General features: G+C 41.7%; 1 protein-coding gene across 1 annotated transcript in view; it reads right to left on the bottom strand.

Annotated features, from left to right (window-relative positions):
• Positions 1 to 426: 426 nt before the first annotated feature.
• Positions 427 to 21,006, bottom strand: part of T265_11267 (hypothetical protein) — a gene marked incomplete at both ends in the record, with an annotated part of 37,224 nt that continues 16,644 nt past the window's right edge. The window contains 2 exons of the mRNA XM_009177877.1: positions 427 to 677; positions 4,863 to 4,966. Coding sequence (XP_009176141.1) covers positions 427 to 677; positions 4,863 to 4,966 — 355 coding nt within the window. The remainder of the gene's footprint in view (positions 678 to 4,862; positions 4,967 to 21,006) is intronic.

Below are 21,006 nucleotides of genomic sequence, written 5' to 3'. Positions count from 1 at the left end.
AGGAAGTAGCTGGATACAACCTACAGTACTCCAAACAAGCAGAGTTCAGGTTCCCGCAAGCCGAAGCTGTATTCTTATGGATCTTCTGATGATGAATCCTCAATATCTAACGACTGTGCACGTGAGTTTCCATCTAATGAAAAGGTGGAGAAATTTGTGGTAAAGGTTGACTCTGAGGATGTAGAATGCCCGCAGTCTTCTATCGGCTTAGAAGAGGCGATGCCACCGAGACTCGAACCGCGTTCATGGAATGAACGGCATACATGTTGTCCCCTATGCCACAGTGCCATGTTTCCACCTGCCAAAAATGGAGCTAGATAATTGCAGCGGGAATCCGATAGAGTTTTGCAAGTTGATGAAGGCATTCTGAATTAGCGTACTTTATCAAGTCCTTGATGATAGCACTAAATAGATGTACCTTCTCCATTACTGCTTTGAGGAAGCCAAGGAAGTCATTGAATATTGCATGTTCCTTTCTGTAAAGCGGGCCACCAATAGACCACGAATATCCTCAGGACGCAGTTCGGCAGGCCGTTCGACACATGTTCCTTTAAAGCGGGCCACCAATAGACCACGAATATCCTCAGGACGCAGTTCGGCAGGCCGTTCGACATTGCATAGTCGTTCAGGCAGGAAATACTGGTTGGAAGGCCCATTGCTCCAGGATACCTCGATGCCTTAAGAAGGTTAATAAGGAAAATACTAAACTGTGATTTGGCTTTGAGACAAATGCAGTACATGGTAGACTCAAACAGCTCAACCAGTCTGAAGGATATATCAGAAAGTCTACCTCGGTGTTTGCAACGAAGATGGGCTGAGGCGGCAGACGACATACTGCGTTCGGGATCAGAGCTGGGACTCGATCATCATCTTAACAGAAGTGTACCCGCTGCTTTAAATTCCTACGGTGTTATCGCCAGCCCAAGAAGATATGGTAATCAGATAGACAAGTTAAGCTTAGAACGTCCAACTAGAGAACCCCGTATCAGTGGTGTAGCTTTAAAAGCGAGTATGGCTTGCCTTCACTATTCCTAGACTCGCAGCCCATCAGACTGAGGAGTTTTGGCATCCTACTTCAAGTCAAAGTGCTCAGTAGTCTGAAAGGCCTCAAGTTATGCTTCAATTGCCTAGAGCCTAACCATAGGGCATTTAGTGTCTCGTTCCTACACGTTGCGACGTCTCGAATTGCAACCGTCGGCTTCACAACACACAACGGATGGTTATTAAGCCAACGAAAAATGCCAAATTCAACTCAACGGTAGCTGAGGAGGTTCGTAGCTGTTCGGCTGATTGGGCCAAGGGGCTCGTGCTCCGTTAGACAATAGTTCTATTATTACCGTTCCAACGGCGCACGTGGCAACGCAACTTGGGATGGAAGGAGAAGCGACACATGTAGAAGTGTCATCGGTAAATGGCCCTGACATCAAGGACACAATGACAGTCAGCTTTGCCATAGAGTTTGTATGACAGGTATGTTGTGGACGTCAACTCTGTCAACACTACCGGGTCACTTCTGATCACCAAGGCTCCAATGGCGGAGAATTTGTTGCTGAGCAAAAGAAACACCCCCTTTGTGTATGATCAACCTGCACAAATTCCTGCGAATGACGTCTCAAGTTTGATAGGAACTAATGTTCCAATGGCCCAATGGGTTTATCTGGCAACCCTAAAAACCCAACACAAATCTGGCGGCCTTGGGATGGGCAATTTTCGGGCCAGCCCCTTCCTGCAGGACCCAAACGGATACCAGCAAATTTTCCCAATACGAAACCCAGTGTTTAGAATTACATACTGAGGATATTTGAGCTGGATTTCAACGAAGGTAAGGGTACAGATAAAACCATTATCCCTGGAGAACAAGGAAATTATGAAAGACACAAATCTGTCTGTAAGCTTTTTGGTTGGCAATTATCAGGTGCCGCTTCCTTGGAAGATTAACTGGGAGCACCTACTTAGTAACTCAGTTATAGCGAAGGAAAGCCTCCGTTATTTGAAACGTCGCTTGTTGGAGGATGATTGCCTTCTTAACTTACTTACGAAAGAAAAGGGTATGTGAGTTAGTTGCTAGTTGGTTCGACAAAAGTCTTGCGCTCCATCCCGCATCATCCAGTCTTCAACCACCGAACGCCTGGTTAGTGCGGTATACTTTCCGACTGCACTGCGGAAGGCCATGGTGTTTCACTCAACGACTGCTTTTTTCAAAACCTGACCTTACGAATGACAACATCGGCGTTTAACTGCGTTTCCGACTCCATGAAACTGCTTTGCCTGCTGATATGGTAATATTTTTACAAGTACGCTTGCCACCGGATGATAGGGCAGCGCTCAGTTTTCTACGGTACACTGACGGAAATCTGACTAAATCTTCAGACGTCCTTCACTTTGACGTACAACCGTTTGGAACCATCTCCTCCCCGATTTGCACTGCCTTTCCTCAGCGTAGGGTTGCTGATGACAACAGAAATGATTTCGACGAAAGGACAGTTTCTGCAGCAAAGGAAAACTTTTATGTGGATGATTGTCTTGTGTTTGTGGGATATATAGCTAAATGGCTAGGTAGTGAATTCAGTTCGATGTTGAACGTGGGCATATTTCGTTTACCTAAGTGTGTATGCAACTATCCGAAAGTCTTCAGTGTCATCCTCATTGGCGAGCGAGCTTCCGAGCCAGTTGATTTCACAATTTCAGATTCCAGTTTGCACAATACACCAGGCCTGTGTTGTTCTACCAAAACTGGTTGCCTCGGATTCCAGGTCAACTTGCCAGCGCCCACAGTGACCAAACGCGGTATACTGTCTTGCGTAGACTCACTTTACGACCCCGTCCGATTCGTGGCTCCAATTCTACTCTAATCCAAATGACCGTTACTGCGACTCTGTGAGAAGCAATTTGGTTGGTACAAACGCATTAATACGGCCAATGTGACAGTGTCGACAACGAGACCATCTACCAGACACAAAGATTTGAGGCGTTGAAAATCCCTTGATGCCTCATGCTTACTGGATTTGATGTACGTTACGCCAAGATGCATATCGTCTCGAGGGAGTTTAGTTTGAAAATAGATAGTATATACTTGATCGTACATCATTACATCAGCAACAGAAAGTCCAAATATAAGAATCGTCGCTAATAGACCGGGATTCATTCACGAGAATACCGAAGTATCGCAGTGGAGAAATGTGCCAACGCAAGACATTCAAGCGTCATTCAAGAGTCGCTGGTAGCCGGGTGGTTGTTCTGGGCATTTAGTTGCGTGGTCCTGCCTTTCCACAGAGCTCAGAGTAGATGTGGCGAAAGTGAAGGGGAAATGCCTTACCGAATAAATACCGGGCATCAGATTTAGCGTCCAACGTTCTAAACATGAACGTCCCAGGAGAGTTGACGTTTGACAAACCTTTTTCTTACTATTCTTTGTGGACTGGATTGAAACAAGCCATTACATGGAGGACGGGATTCAAAGTGTATTTTCGCATCACACCAAATAGAGAAGAGCAGTGTGTGCTCTCATTTAGCTCTATGCGGCTTGACGAACTTAAATCGGAATAATACTGACTATTGCAGTACAGCAACGTCACGCATTTCAGCATGTATATAATTCTCTAAAAGGAAAATCACGTCCTGTTGAGACCCTGAATGTTGACTCGTTCAAGTCGTTGCGTAATATCTCTCCAATTCTCCTTGAAATACTGGTATGTGTCGGAAGAAGGCTGAAGAATAGTGTTTTGTTTGAATCCCGACAGCATCCTATCATACTTCTAAGACAACATCCCGCGACACATTGCTTGTTTAGACACTACCAGGAGTTCGAAGGACATTTGAGCACATTGCATGTCCTAGCTGTCATCCTCCAGAAACTTTGGGATATCAAGGGGGCAGCCGCTGTCAATAGGCTTGTGCGCAGGTGTCTGTCATGTAAGGCAAGGCCGATGAAGCCAGCGGAACAGCTGACGGCACCATTACTACCCTGCAGAGTCGAAACCGATTACTACTTTGCCGCCACTTGTGTGGACTATTTCGGTCTATTTTTGTGCGTGACGGACGACGGTTGAGGAAGCGATGCAGGTTTATCTTCTCATGTTTCAAGACGCGTGCGCTGTGCGTTGAGGTAGCTCATTCCGCATCGACTGACCCTTTTCGTATGGCACTTTCTTGCTTTATAAACCGCCATGGTTCACCAAAGGAAATTCTCAGTGACAGAGGAATTAACTTCGTTGAAGCCACACTGGAAGTGAAAATCGCTAGACTGCGATCTCGTTAATTAGAAAGTAATAGGCCATGGTATTGCAAGACACTCCAATCCAAACTATAGCGGTCACCGTGGAGGAGTATGGGAGCGTCAGATAAGATCTATCCACCGAGTACTGAGTGCAGTCTCCCTCGGACAGGTGTTGAGTGACGGAAATTTATCTAACTCATGTGGAGCCTAATTTTTATATAATCGTCCATTTGTGCCTGTCTACAATGATTCAGACTTAGACATGCTGAAACCAAGTCACTTGTTATTGTTGCGAGAACAAACTGAACTCTCAGGTGATATGGTCAATATACGCGACATATATACCCGCTGTTGGAGACAAGGGCAAGTTTTGGATGATACGTTTTAGAGGCGATGGTTGAAGGAACACATTCCGCTTTTACAGTTACGACACAAGTGGATGCGCAAACGTCGAGGTTTTCGAGTCGGAGAGTGTGTATTATTCCGTAGCGAAATTCTAAGTCGCGGAAGTTGAGAGAAAGGTGCCATAGTGGAGGCTAAGTCCCGAAGTGATGGCCATATTTGGTAAGCATTAGAAAGGATTCCCTCGAGTATGGTTATGCGTAGGAAAGGAGTAGAAAGGAGTAAAAGAAAGCAAGTTGCTTACCCAAACTACGTGCGTGCTGCAGATTCCTGGAAGCGTTTGTGGCTAGAGCAATGGTACCATCCTCGTCAATCTCTTTCTTGAGTTCGGGGGATTGAGCTGGTAGGCTAAGAAAGACCATCCTGAATTTGTTGAATCTTTTCTTCTATTTTCATGAGACTCCTCCTCTTTTGTTATTTTGATTTGCGCCTATCCCACCCTAATTGTTTTCAACCTGAGCGTAAACCGTCCTCTGAACTTGACATCGAGAGTGTTTTTTAAGTTCACACGTGGTTTCGCTATATTGTAAAACACGTGGCTTCTATTTAGTGTGACATGCAACATCCCTCGGGAATTATCTTTTCCTAAACCGGCGTATTGGGGCCGGCATAGTCCTAGGATTGCGAAATTTCATCATTATACCACTGCATTTGTAGTGGTACATTGGTAGATGAACCTTCATTCGAACGATTTGACTATTGGGGTTTTGTGCTTGACTCGACGTGGTCAAACACAAAGCACTTCATAGAGTGACCGTAGTCCAAAAGTATCGATAAGTTAAAGGCCACCCACTGCGAAATACAAGCGGGCCACGTTATTCTGATTGTCGTAATTTAACAGGCACGTGGATGTATAAGGTGAAAATAAAAGCATGCTTTATGGAAATATCTGGGATGTGCGTCCACGTGGTAATAAATGTGAAAAACAGATTGACCTAAATATTGCTCAGATGCACATAAATCTGAAGTTTACAAAAACTGTGGTTTAACGCTTTACGTACGTTTGACAACTTTCACATCCTCTTGGAAATTCCATTAACTGATGAACAAATATCATCACCCCAGATATTCCTAGTAACATTATACACATAGAGTCTACGAGCTTACAGAACAACACTCGATCGATTATTTCCCGGAGGTGCTTGGACAGTATGTCGAAAAATATGGGACTCATAAAATGAATGAATAAATGTGAAGGAATTTCATTGTTCTTGAGAATTTCCAGTTTTATTTACTGTGGACATTTCTCAATTCATCTAATTTTACGAAACAAATAATTCTAGCCGCAAATGCCATATGTGAGTTGAGATAGAGGATTTCTATTATTATTTTGCGTTGTTTATTTAACACTTTGACCGGCATGATCAACCGAAGTCATTGTTTGCCAGGATAAGGTTCAGCAAATATTCACTTCTTGTGGTTCCAATTCATTGCACTACTAGAAACAAATAAGCTTACAACTGTGGACGTAAACCTGGCTTAACCTTGCCGTTCGGCGTGTATTTCAAGTTCATGAGTGGATTCGTTATCGTGTAAACATGCGGCTTTTAGTCGGTGTGTACTTCAAGATGCGTTGTGAATTAGCAGTCCTTAGACCGGTGTACAGCAGCCAAGATATTTCTCCAATTTGAACGATTTTTTATTGAGGTATTGTGCATATTTCAAATTGGTCAAACAGGAAGGCAATTTATAGAGTGTCCGGAGTCCAAACGTATCGAGAGCTTAAAAACCGCCATCTGTGCACTATATGCCAGCCAAGCTTTCTTGATAGTTTTTACTTTGCGGGCACCGTTACACATCACATGAAAATGGAAGAATGATATATGGAAATATGTGGGATGGGCGCAAATGTGGTAATAACGGCGTGGAATACGTTGCCTTAAATACTTCTGAAGTGCCGCTGAATGTGAACCCATAAAAGTCAAATGGATGTATGCTTCTGGCAGTATGATTCTCAGAAGTTTGATTGAGGAGCAGGGACTCAATTTCAAAGGTTATCGGTTACAGGTGTTTCTTGATTATACACTGTAACTTTGCATATTAGCGACTGTTGGTTTAGACATGGAGATTATTTGGGTAATAGTCACCAAATATTACTAACATTTAGTTCACTCTAGAGATATTTATGGTCTATCCAGTGGGGCTCAGCTGGCTTGCTAATTGCGGAGTGCGCGAAATATGAAGGAAGGGAGAATTGCAGTGCGATCCGCACAGCGAAACTAACCAGAACGGCAACTGCGCATGTGTAATGGCCGTAGTTTTAGCAGCCTCCGTTCTCCGGTCACTTTGGTTCTCATGAAGAACTATTATCTCTGGTTAGATGGTCGCTGTCTTCGTGCAATAAGGTTACGGATATTTGCTACCAGCTAAGAGGGTGGTAAATGCGGAATAGTGCTATGCGGTTCTCCCCATACGGCTCTTTCGGTAACGCACTTTTGAAGCAAACAAACATAATTACTCGTGGTACAAATGTTCCAAGTACATGACAATAATAACAACCGGAAGATTTCCGAATGACCAATACACCGGGACCTCTTATTTGTCGGAATTCCCCACGCCATTCTACACCTCGTGCAGGGATACGTAATTTTCTTTTCTTTGTCATCCATTTATTTTTAAACTCCAGATAAAACATGTATTGAAGTGAAGATACTTAGCCGTTGGGATTGGGCACACTGCGGACATGACAAACGATGGAAGTGTTCTTGCTTGAGTCAACACGCCAACTCCGCTCTTGTCGAACTCATGTCCTTCCTGACTTTTAGTTCACTATAGACATTGAGGGTTAATCCCGGGGAACTAGGCTGAGTTTTCTACTTACGGGGTGCGCGACATATGAACGAAGCCAAACGTGTGATGCGATCTGCAGAGTGAAACTGAGCAGATTGGTAATTGCGTGTGTTTTGGCCGTAGTTTTAACAGACGTTGTTATCCGGTCGCCTTGGTTAAAAAAACAGCTGGCCCGATGGCCGCCGTCATCGTGTAATAACGTCAGGGATAGTCGTAAATTGTCTAAAAAAGTGGAAAAACTTGCTTTTGTGTTCTGAGTTTTTCCACAAAACAGCTCTTCTGGTTACGCGCTTTTAAAGCAAAAAAGAAACAGTCGTGGTACAAAAACCCATGAAAAGTTCCAAATGAATGAAGCCACAATAAGATACGTTTGGCAAGCTAATAAATTGCATAATCTAAGCAAACAGATGACACTGCAAGCATGATTTTGGGAAACCATTCTTAAAGACAAGACGTTAACCGCTTTCGGTTGTCCTTGTTCGGGAAAATAACTGTATTTAGTTTAATTTTTCAGCACTCGACTTAACAAATGTTTCAATGTTGACAATAATGGCAACCAGATTTCCAAATAAGCTGTACAAAAAGGCCTCTTATCAGTCCAACTGTCCCACGCCATTCTGCATCTTGTGCAGGGATCTTGTCTTTGTCATCTAATTATTGGTGAACTCGAGATAAAACATCAATTGAAGAGGATATATTTGGCCGTTAGAATTGGGTACGATGCGGGCATGACAAACGACGGAATTCACTTCACAAAATACGAAATCATGCAAAGGGGCTGCAAATGAGTTGGATTTACCTAGGTACTCACTGCATCCAAAATAACGGTCTTGTCTGAGACAATCTCTGTCACCGTGTCAAGAAGGGAATTTAATTAATCTTCGAATTTAAACATTATTAGACTTGCGAAAATTATGCGGAACAGCAACTGGTATGCAGCACACACGTATTTCAAATATATAGCTAATGTCATAACTATCAGGGATGCCGGGGATATTCAAGCTGATTTGTGGAGTGCAATTCGTACGTTGGCCAACGAGCCTTATCGACTACACGAAATGCACAGCCAAAAAATGGAGTAAAGAAAAAAGAGAGTACGCACATTTCACAGTGAAAAACACACACGTGGTTGACGAAAGACTCCGTGCAATATTCTCTAAGCCATTAAGTGAAAAATCTATTCCGATCTCCACGAAAACGCAGCAGTCCGCGGATGAACAGATCGATTATGCCGACTATGCAAGGAAGCCAAAAGGTGATTTCCTCCTCTGGGCATGTTTGAAAACTTTCCCATTTGTTTTGAAACGCTATATGCCGATGAACATATATCATCTCCCTAGGTATTCCTAGTATCGGTATATACAAGGAGGTTACAAGTTTACAGGGGAACACTTGTCCGATTATTTTTTGGAGGCGTTTAGATTATCTGTCGAAAAATACAAGACTCGAATGAGATAAATTAAAGACATTACTACGGTGGGGGGTATATATTTGCAAGTTTCCACTTTCGTTTCCTGCGGATATTCTCTAATTTATCCAATTCCTCAAAATAAATGATTCTAGCCACAAATGCCATATGTGAGTTGCGACAGATGTCTTCAATGATTGCGCGCAGTTTATTCAACAATTTGACCGGTTTGATCATCCGCGATTAGTTTTCGCAAATCTGAAGATATTTATCTTCAATACTTGCGGTTCGAACTCATTATATTCCTAGAAGCAAACCCACTTTTAGTCATACATGCGTAGACCCAGATGCATTTTTCTGTCCGACTAAATTCGTCTTCCCCAGTTTATCGGAATGAAGCACTTGGTTTCGCCAACTATGTGCCCGACAGTGGTTGTCGAATTCCCCTGCGTAACAGCTATTTGATTTGGATGGAAACCTTATGTAGACTACACCTGTTTGCATAATTCTTGACCGTTCGAATTACGTGACAAAACTGTAGACCCCTTATATATATATATATTTATATATACGTGTCCTGCACCTAACTAACCCTGACAAGTGCGAGTAGGCTCCCAAGATGTCTTGGTGTTCGCCGTCGAAATTATTATGGCATTTGGGGTTTCGGAATACATACCTTCTTCGTGTCCGGTATGAAAACTAGACACTCAAAGTTGTCTTTCATCCTGGTAGGCTATCTATAATGTTTACATTCTTGGTTGATTCTAGGATCACAGTTAATGTAGATTTCATGCGTTTTCCAACTAGTTTTTTGATACACAGATTGCAAATATTGAACAAAGGCGGATGCCACTAGAGAATCGGTGATAGTTCCCGCGCGCTGTCTTTTGATGTTGGGTGCTCTTATGTACTGTGACAGAATAAACTTGCAGTAACTTTTGTCTAGTTTGGTGACATTTCTTCGCGAAAGCCGAGTATGACCTTCGTGCATGTGTTCAACTTTGGCAATATCGTTGTAAGGTTTCAGCCACAAAAAGGAGATCAAATCAACATATGGTTCATAATAAAACTGCATTGTTTTTATCGGCGATCGCCTTGACGCGATTTGCTTCGGAAGCTGAGCTTTTGTTCCGTTTGGTGACATTTTTTCGCGAAAGCCGGGTATGACCCTCGTGCATGTGTTCAACTTTGCCAATATCGTTGTAAGGTTTCAGTCACAAAAAGGAGATCAAATCAACATATGGTTCATAATAAAACTGCATGGTTTTATCGGCGATCGCCTTGACGCGATTCGCTTCGGAAGCCGAACCTATTTACCGGACTTTGTGTTGTCGCGATATGATTCACATTAATCCAGTTTGCGCCGCCTCTATTTGAGGCCTGTGATCAACGAAGCATCTGTCAATTCTTGAGCAGTTACTGTCAGTTACGGTTGCCAATCTGTTGGAAATGCCACCAGAACCCGATACCGCTGCGTTATTTACAAAAAACAGCGCACATTACGGGAATACGACGAACCGTCCGAATGCGAATAATCGAGGGCATCGGGCGATTTAAACTAACTCTGATGCCGAATGAAACGCGTGCCTCCGATGTTGAGCGATTGCTTGGCATCGCTTCTGGTGAAGCAGGCATTTTGAGCGTTCAACTTTTCATGCAGTTGGGCCCACCATGAATCCAACTTGGGCATGGCTTGCACAATTGCCTTCTTTTCAGTAGCTTGTTCGAACCACTCAGTATGTCACCAATGTATTGAAAGTTTACATTGCACTTTTCTTCACATAATTCAGGGTCAACAGGGCTATGTAAGTGATGTTTTATGGTAGCGTTCCATGTGTTGCCTGACCGTTGTGGTTTACAACAAAATAAATTTGAAGCAGAAGTAGTAGTAAGAATGGTTGAATGCCCTAAGTTGGGAGACAAAATATACGTCATGTGTGGGTCCAATGTTTTGCCATGTCCCCTGAGTGAATGAAAAAACTTTTACCATAGAAGAATCGCAAATGAGGTCATCCAGTATGAATGATTCTAAAAATTCAAAGCCTATGTTTAAGTTTCTCTTGAAGACAACGAACCTGAAACTTATTTTGCCAATTTTTCGCAAACTGCATAACTATGTCAACTACTAGATTCTTAGTTCATGCACAAATATCTGCGTAAAATCCATCAAAAACTTATTACTGAAGGTCATGCGATGAAACTGTACAACGACGCAGTGAACGGTATGCTGGTGAGCTCCTTATCAGGCGAGGCAGAAGAACGGGCCGTTTCATCTGTGTCTGATGTGTGTCTGCTGATCTGTGTTACAAGGGTTTTAGGCGGGGTCTCCTTCTTGTGTTCACTTTCTTCAATTTTGCGTCCTCTAAATATGTTTTTCCGAAGTATGCTGGTTGATCATGGTGTTATGGTGGATGCATAAGATGAGACATGCGGTTATCATGTTGTTTTCTCGGGTCTCTGTCCTGAGTCTCATGGGTAATGCGCCCCTATGTAGTTCAGTACGTCATCAGCACAAATGACTTGCAACGTTAATGTACAATATCGTCAAATAAAATCCTTCAAGGTTGAAGATGTGAGATTATGTTCAGGTTTAAAAATGCGGCGCGCATATGACGTGTCTACATTTTTGTCCAATAGTTTTAACCGTTCATTGGTGTTTGTTGATAAACAACTTTGCGGCAAAAGGATTTCCTCCTTACGTTTGGCGCCTTGACAAAGATCAGGATGAATATCCCGTAGCCAAACTCCTTTCAATGATGGGGATTTGTGGATTATTCTGAAGGAATTATATGATGTTGCGGAGGGGTCTGAACTGGGACCGTCCTGTGTATTTTGGTGACAGCAAAGGCCATAGTGGGAGGCCGAACCTAGTCCGCCTCGATGCAGCAAGAATTAACCCTCGAAAGATTGATCGGGTCATCACGAACGATGTTTCTGCAGGGGAGTTCAACACCGATCGACTACTTTGGGGCTAATAGGCAGTTCAAGAAGGCCGTGATGGGACCTGGATACGACCTGGCCGTGTGCTTCACTGAGTCTGCAGCGGTCACTGGATTGGGCTTTCCATGGACTAGACGAAAATTTGCTGGCTGACAAGTTCGTAGATGATGCGCAGTCGTGGCGCTTTGGGCCCAGTTGCACTTCGCGTTTGCAACTGGCCATTTGAGAATGCGGAAGCTTGTGCGTCAGGCACAGGAATCGGCCCAGGCGCCACTGGCCACGTTTCAGTCGCAGGAGTAAAGGGATGGTTCACTCGTAGAGGACCCAAAAACAAAGTGGAACAACGAGGCAAACAGCTTGCAGCCATCAAAACGGAATCGTCGGGGCACGCTCAAAGGAGGCGATGATACAAGCGTGGCGTGCCTGTCGATGGAATGAACAATGTCGTCTTACTCGACCAATTTCGATTAGTCCACCGTTCTTCGGTGGGTCGCGATTAGTGTAGTGACACAATCTGCGATACAGGCCGTTACCAAGGTAGACATGAGGAGAGAGCTGTGCCAGATTAAAAAGTAGCGTGGGTATCACTGAGGCGATATATTGGAAGTATTGGCTTCATAAAGTTAAACCTGTCAGACGAAGTGGAAATTTACCGCGGAATAATACCCTACAAATTAGCATATTCGTGTGCATCCCGTTGCACAAAATATGTCACCATATTTTAGCCTTACACCCACAAGCAACCGGCAGCCGCATACAAAACGTCTGCAAAAAGGTTCCATCTTTGGAAGCTTTTGCGTTTTTCCTTCAAGCAAGTCTAAATATATTTATGTCGGCTGTACATGGTAGATACGAAGTTTAGACAAAATGTTCCGAATGATAATTCGAAGTTCAGCATTCCAGTGTTGCGTTTAAACGGATGTTTCAACGATCCAGAGTTACTCAACTCTGAACGCGGGCATATATGTAAAGAGTAGGCGGCTACAAACCTATCTAAAACGTAGTTGTGGGCACGAAGTAAAAATAAATCAACAGTGGGAAAAATAAAATAGCATCTTTTTCCGATGCTATCAAATGAGTGACACTGCAACTATAAATTTCAGCACATGTGAAAATGTTGCTATGTTACCTTTGTAGTGAAGTTTTCCGTAGTCAAGCACATTGATACAGTCACGTTAAGCCATGTTTGTTTTAAAAATAACGTAGGATAAGATCTGTTTTACGATAAAAGCGGGCACCTTGTCAGTTTCGGTTGGGTCAAATTTATCTACTAATCTGGGCAAAAGTCTGTGCAGGTTTATTGTCCATCGATTGTGTCCTCCGATCGTGCCCTGATTCAAAGGTTTGTGTTAACTACTAATTCACCGCATTCTGGTCATTAACTGCATCGGGAAATTCAGAATAAAAGATGAAGCATTTTAATGAGTGCATTTTGGGTTGGTGCATGTGATTCTCTGATTTTGAAACAACTGCGCTAATAGTTGTACGTATGTGCGACTTTCCCCTGTTCAAACGGTACCTTCTTCGGGACAATCTGGATGCTCGTACAAGAAATGCCTTTGCATTTCCGCTTAAATATCACCGTAATTCTACCTCTGAACCGTACTACTACTTAAAGAATATAATGTAAATATTTTATGTCATGTTTTGTGTTCACAGCCCCAATATTATTAGGTAAGTGAGGCTCAAATAGTTGTTTCGTTACGCTGTGTAACAAATTCAAAAGGGTTAACCTGCGTCTTGAGTGCTCATCAGTTTCCTCATAACTAGCATTTAGAATTGGATGGTGGCATTCCCTGAAGATTTAACTGTATTGTAAATTTTCGGATTTATCACCCTTTTGTGGAAAAAAGTTGCTTAGGTTAAATCCCATGCGGGTTATTCTTTTTTTATGCGACGAAACAAACGTTTGAGATGGACTTTTCAGAATGTCTCGGGACCAAAATTCATCCCTTTTGTACACCCTTTTGAGCAATTGCGCATACAAGCTGTGTTATGAAACAACTCGGTTGAGTAAACTAAGTTCACTAATGTGGTTCATTTCTACACTTGTGCGCCTTTGAATACCAAATGATCACCAAGCTTTTTCGCACTGTCTCCGCAATTTTGGGATAAGATTATCAGTTGCAGGACGCTTGCGATTGTGTGCTGCCGTTAATAATACTAATATTACATTAATAGTAAATTAATGTTACAGCAACAACTAAACCTAAATTGTACGTCTACGTAAGAATATAGGAAGATTCTGGAACCAAAATTTCGGTAACTCCAAGCACCCGAGCCTCAGGCAATCTCAAATTACTCAATGTATTCTAACTTGTTGGTAGCGCAGGCATAGTTCAATGAATGAAAACAAATATTTTGCATTGTAAACCAAGCCAGTTGACGCTCAAGAGCCAGGACGCACTGCACGGGTACTTTAACATCATCAGAGTGCAACTTTGAAAACACTAGGAGGGCTCAAGCCTGCAACCTCCCGACAAGCACTTTTGGCACCACTAGTTCAGACAAGAACACCGGTTTAATAGAAAACCCGGATACAACATATCAATTTCTGTGCACCAGGAAATCCGAGCTTTGTGTCGCAGGCAAGCAGAAGTTTTTTTTAACTTTTGACTACATAGGAATGTCATCGGAGCAAATCTTTGCCGCTCCAATTAATGGACTCAAAACGTGAATAAAACAATCGTTGGTCGTTGTCCGTATAGGTAAAAACCAGGTTTTGTCGGATGAAAGGAGTTTTGTATAACCTGATGTCACATAATGACAGATTGAAAAACGGCTGCATGTATGTTGAACTCTCCGAGCAACAATTTTCAACGAAGTATTTGTTAACCGGCCGGAAATGTTTATTTGTTGCTTAGTACATCCAAATAATTCAACTCTTAAGATTCCCAAAAATCGCGTCATATGTGATTTTTCACACATTTAAAGTGTTCATGAATGAGGACCCTAGAATACAAATAAAACACCCGGGGTGCGCGCTTATTACCGAGTTTCGTTTGAATTCGAGAGCGTAGCCCTCGATAAGATCACGCCTAATCCCATCGGTAAGACAGTGGTGGAAACTCCGTGCATTTCTAGTAAACTTCCACTCAAAATACCGAAAAGTAGGTATATCTGTTGGCGTACAGTTCCGTTTAGAATCAAGTGGCAGATTGCAACTACCAGTCATTGCCTAATTAAGATTTATTCAAGTGGATATTTAAGTCTGAAAAGCAATTCTGAGGAGAAAACATGACATAAGAAATTACGTGCTTGTCTCAATTTGCATTACTACGGCCATTTGTTTACGTTCTGAAAAACTGATGTTGTACTGGTCGGACATTTACTGAAACCTCTGAGGGTCGAAACGAGTAATACTTGATAAGCACCAGAATAGATCACGTAAGGTAAGGACGGAGCAGAATGATACCGTTAGATCGAGTATTAAAGCGTAATCTATGCATGTTGCCCAATAAGATTGCAATTTTATAGCAACTGGTCTGCAGGTGGAAGTTATAATGTGAAGGCAGGACAAAAGGACCTTCTTTCAGTAGGTACGCTTGTAAATCAGTGTGGACTGATTGCAACTGGTTTATAAATGCAATGAATGAATTAATGATGTAGGCAGACAGCAAAAAGTGCATGCGTTCTTTGATACGGACAAATTCATAGTGTCATGGACGAGTTTCACATCCGTTTTTGAAAGCCAGATTTGTTTACGGTAATGTGTTCATATTTGCCTTCTGCAGTGAGCAAATTGACAGGTAGGAACCGAATTCGTCTAATATTCGAATACACAAAATAACTAAGATATTTTTCTCGAGAAGAGCTGGAATTTTAACAAGGCATTCCCACAAGTTTTAAGATTTATCGCCAAGGAAAAAAATAAAACAGTCATGGTTTTGTCTACGGTACGTTCATTCAAACTCGTTGGTGATCAACTTTTGTTTGCACAAGGGTCCCAAAAAGCCGTCGCGTTTCTCCTCTTTAAGTTTTCTCACACAGGATTCGCATATTTAATTCAAAACTAACCTATTACCAGTCAGCATACAGTGCAAAAGTTTCACAAATTACGCCTCCTTGGTCAATTACGCCTTGGTCCTCAAATATTATTTCGAAGACTATTCTGGTTGGCTGACGGAATTTAAAAATGCAACTCATATATGAAGCAAAGTGAAAGCCCTCAATGTACAATGATCCAGCACGACATACTGGGAGCTGTAAAAGCTTCAGGGGGAATTTTCCGGTACTGGAGTTCAGAGAAAATCTGTCGTCTACAGCGCACACTTTAAATGCAATCTTCATAGAAGTGCTGGGGTCATCGATGTCGCGCTAATAGTCGAAACCATTCACTTACCCTGAATAAACTACCATCACTCGATAGCATTCTAATGGCATATGATTGATTTAGAAAGTCGAGTGTCCACCCGATTTCTTTACGCTGATTGTTGGCGTATCATTTTGAGAAGCCGGGTGACCAAGGTGTCTCTAATAAATCAGATGTCTAGTTTAATGGTCCTGATGTGGAAATTTCACCCAACTGGTTGAGGGAAAATGCAGTTTTCTTAATAAACAAAACAGATTTTTGTCATTTTGGATAAACGCGGGTGGAAATAAACCTTTTGAAACCAAGGACCAAATTAAACACTTATAAATATTATGTTTACTTCTCTTTGGCTTTAATGGATCGCACTGAATTGTTGTGGGCTATTTCAGATGGTTTTAGCCAGAGAAGGAAATCAGGAAATTGATTCTGTATATTTTTTCGATGCTTTTGATCACATTGCTTAGTTTTGATGTTAATCTTGCCTTATCTTTGACTCTATTTCAGGAAAATATGTGTTTATTTCCTTTTTTGCACCGTCGAACTACTTACACACTTTGTCAACACTTTACGTGAGGTTCTGGATTAAATTTGTGCAAAACTCGCGTTTTCCATTCACCAGTAGTGTGTTGAAGTAAGCTAAGCTAAGCTAAGCATATCCTGGTGCTACATCTTACGTGGAGTCAATGAACATCGGGAAACAAAGGTAGTAAAGGAGCGTGTTTAAGACTGTCAGCTAACACGTGAGGTGATCGCAGACACAAGTTGGAACTAAACTAAGCACGTTACAACTAGGCTTCTTTCAACGCTGCAAGCCCTATCGCTAAGTATTCGCCTTTTGTTGAAGTTTCCGGAGCTGAAAAACTGAAACAATCCAACGATTAGTTTATAAGATCCAAATGCAAGGTCACTTAAATTTGAAAAATAGGTTTTGATGTCACCGTAAAGGCTTTATTTGAATTATTTTACACAAGTGTCTTCTCCTCAAACAAGGGTATGCGAAAACGTACAACGGTAATGCGCGGACACAGTTGTGTGCACCATCCAAGTGTGTCTCAAACAGACAAGTTATAGTTGACAAGAGACAAAATTGCAGTTTTACTCGAGTTGTCCGCAGACAAGCTATAGTTGACAAAATTGCAGTTTTACTCGAGTTGTCCCGCAAAACTTCAAGGACTAGCTTGCCACGGAAGATATTATTTGTTTGCATGAACGATTTTTGAAGGGGTAATTGGACCTTTTGATTCAAGGGGCACCCGTGCATCCATGCAGCCTATTGCATTAAAAACAATTAGCGAGTTCACTCCCTGAAAACTAACCTGGAACACCAGTAGTTAGTTTGAATCAAGATTACCGCACTTCGTAGAAGTTTGTCACCTTAAATTTGCATAAAGCAGCAACTAAATACCCTACGGATTTACACGGAAAACACACGTAACTCCGAAGCCTACAACATACGTAAGTAAATTTGGCTTACATAAGATTATCAAAGTGACAAAAGGCCTGTCATCCGCCACGCTTGATTGCTCAGAATGTTAGGACGTGTTGGCACATGTGAGATGCTGTGTTGAAGAATACAGTTGAAACACCCAGCCAGTGTTCACATTTTGTGCTTGGGAACTTCGCGCTCAGATGGATCAAAGTAAACAGGGCATGTACCAAGCGCAAAATATTACAAAATATCCACCTCCATAGAAAACGAGTTCTGCGTTAAATAGCACGAATAAAGTTATATTGTTGCTTCAGGTTATTGAGTCGTGTGATTATATTAAGTTGTAGAAACATTAGAAGACTAGTTTGGGAATAATAGAACAGTACGCAATGTAGGTCGGTTGATGCCAAATGTAATTTCCCAAACCGAGAAATAGTACTGTTGGTAAATTTACATCCATCAATAGGGTTGGAGTTAAATGAGAGTTTTCACACTGAAGATGAAATTTTGTAAACTCAGCAAAAGACGCACTAAAACAGCTGCATCCTAACGCGTTGTGACCTAATGGCAGCAAGAAACATAAGACATACATCAATCTGGTCAGTCTGCGCACGAGCTATTTTTCCATTTGATAATACACTGAGTTCGAAGACAAAATGTGAGGCAAGTGTCGTTCACTTGCTTATACACACGTTCAAAATCATAAAGTTTTATTCGATGCCTAATCAAAACAAAGCGTTTTGCTGTTTTGTCATAAAGGTTTAATAATTTTGATGAAGACTGTTCGGTAATTTTATTTTCTGCAAAGGCAAACAATAGTACCCACGTCCTTCACAAATATATAACTGAATGGATCTCCGTAGCACATGTGGAGTTTGGAACGACACGGAGCTGTTAAAACTAAACCAGAAAGAGAGTGGGTTATAATATTATCTCGTGCGCAAACAAAAGGTGACGTAGATGTAAATTCAACAAACAACGCGGCCACCAAACATATCCAAAGAAGAATTTCTTGAAAATAACTTTGAATGTATGTGGCAATTGTTCAGTACGGCACTGTTGCACCTTGGAGTGGGTCCCGGGTTTTTTGCGCTGTATAGATCTTCAAGCAGTTTTCTATGATATGTGTAGATTAAATTACCTATGATTCGTGTTTTTGTACTTTTCTTATCTATAACTGCGTTCAAAGGTTTAAGTTTGCTAAAAACCATCACTGACGAATTTCTCATATCAGCTTGTGATATCCGGATCCGAATTTCGTTGTGGGTTTATTATTCCACATTACGGCTGTTTCCGGAATCGCTGGGTTGTTCTGACGCAGATTGATACGCTAAAAACATCCGGCGCGCATTTCCAACGCACTGTTATTCGGTCAGTGACAGACAAATGCATAATACTATGAGTGCTTTGTTTTGCTTTGTGATACGCACTCAGCCGGCATGGGAGAAATTACTACTTATTTTGATTGGCATTCGATTTTTGACTGTTTGTAATGTGACAGAAAATGCAAGCAAATGTTTTGTTTCATGAAGCAAAATGTACTGAAAAAATCAAAAAACCACAAAGTCTGCGGAAAAAAGACCAAATGTTCAAGATGGAGAAGCAGACAAATTGCTGAACACCCATCTCAAGAAACGCTATTTAAATTGGGTTCTACTAACAATTGTTTAGATGCAAATATCCCGCAACTGCCACTAAGAAGGCAGTTTAACCATTTTGACCATATTGCAGTTGGAAACTTAGAGGAACATGATATGAGAAGGAAATTTTTATGAACCTATAAACGTAGGAGATTGTCGGCTCAAAAAAGAAAGTTAAAGGTCAAATGGATTACGTAAATCTTTGTGTGTATATAAATATGTTGGGTACTAACCTAGCCTTATCTAACTAGTAGCAAACTTTAATCGTGTCTGCTACTTCCACGAAACGAACAATTGGCGAAAGAGAAGTTGCGTGACAATATCTGAATGAGGCTTCCCTGAAAAACAAGGGTTGAAGATGCGTTTATGTTAGGATGGGCGGGATTATATGTGGAATTATGTGGATTCGGTAGGTAGATATCCAAAGGGCAAAAGCAAATACAATGACGTGCCTTGTTACATTCTAGAAACGCGCACAACTATTTTCACATGGACCCATCTGTGCTCTGGAGACAATCATGTAGGAAGGGAATTCGAAGCTTAGGTTTGTGACTTACTGATAAATGATTAACCCGTAAATTATTGTGCAGCAAAAATTTAATTTATGCTCTGGTCACTGTCCACCGTGTTTGCAGCACTCACGAATTCATTAGAAAAATTCACGGGAAACGCAGTAAACCCTAGTAAGTGGATAACTTGTACAAAGGACAGTGTTACAACTGGGATGAAAGTGATGTTCTCTGAAAGCATGTGGGCGAATGTTTCGACAACTAATGGGACGTGGTTCAACTAAGGCGTTGTGTGCGATAATTGTATCACCGTGAATTCAATTCACTGAGCACATATCATGATGTAGACCGAAATTTGAAATATCACCAAAATTAGGTCTTCCAAGGATGGAAACTTTTATTAGGTAAGACCGTGTGATGAAAAGAAGCGATATATATCCTGTTACACGCTTCGCGATTGGACCGCAAAACAGGTTTCATCTTGCTTGGAGTCGTAAGATGAAGTCCACTTACTACAATACTGCTTAAAATATGCTTAATAACAAAACATATCTCAGGCGGAATTTACGTTGATATCAAATGCCCGAATTCCACATACAGTGAACAATATCATCGAACCGATTTTTGTGATCATAATTTCTCAAAGTGAAGGCAAACAAGGCTTGACAGATGACTTGTAGAAATTTTACAGTTTTGATTGTGAATACTTGACAAGAATGAAGACTAAACCTCAGAAGACAAGGTTATTCAAACTGATAGGTGTTTGAATAGACCTTGATGGATATCTGTGGACCGGGTTTTTAAAAGGCCTACTGTCAAAAATTTCTTTTCTTTATAAGCATACCGGCACAGTATGCCTCTGCAATACGTTATTCTGAAGTGAGCGAGTTGAACAATTTGTTCAACTGTCACATTATGACACTCTCCTTGCTATATATTAAAATAATGGAAGAGCAGCCCCGACATTCAGCAATGTTGAATCCATCAGTGGAATTTCTGCAGTACCCTGTGTAATGCTGCAAGGGCTTTTGTTCAGTGACTTAGATGAAACAAATATTGTCAACGGTTGATTTTTTGCATCGTCTAGTTTGAGTATACAACAATAAACACTGTATGAGCCGTGAAATCACTGGAATGAAAGATGGCTTTTGCGGAGCCTCACCGAATATACCGCTGCAAGCAACGTAGGTTGGTCAAAAGTGCACGGAAGTCTTAGTAATCAAGACATACATCGATACAACTCAGGAGAATAATCACCAATAGAGACGAAAATTGAGTAGTCAAGAATCCCACTCTAACGTGTGGGTGGCAAGGGTATCAAAGTTGAAGGAATATTGGAACATGAAAGGCTGGATATTGG

This window comes from Opisthorchis viverrini, assembly GCF_000715545.1.
Source record: "Opisthorchis viverrini unplaced genomic scaffold opera_v5_465, whole genome shotgun sequence".
Classification (NCBI taxonomy): domain Eukaryota; kingdom Metazoa; phylum Platyhelminthes; class Trematoda; order Opisthorchiida; family Opisthorchiidae; genus Opisthorchis; species Opisthorchis viverrini.
This window is presented reverse-complemented; position numbering and strand designations above follow the sequence as displayed.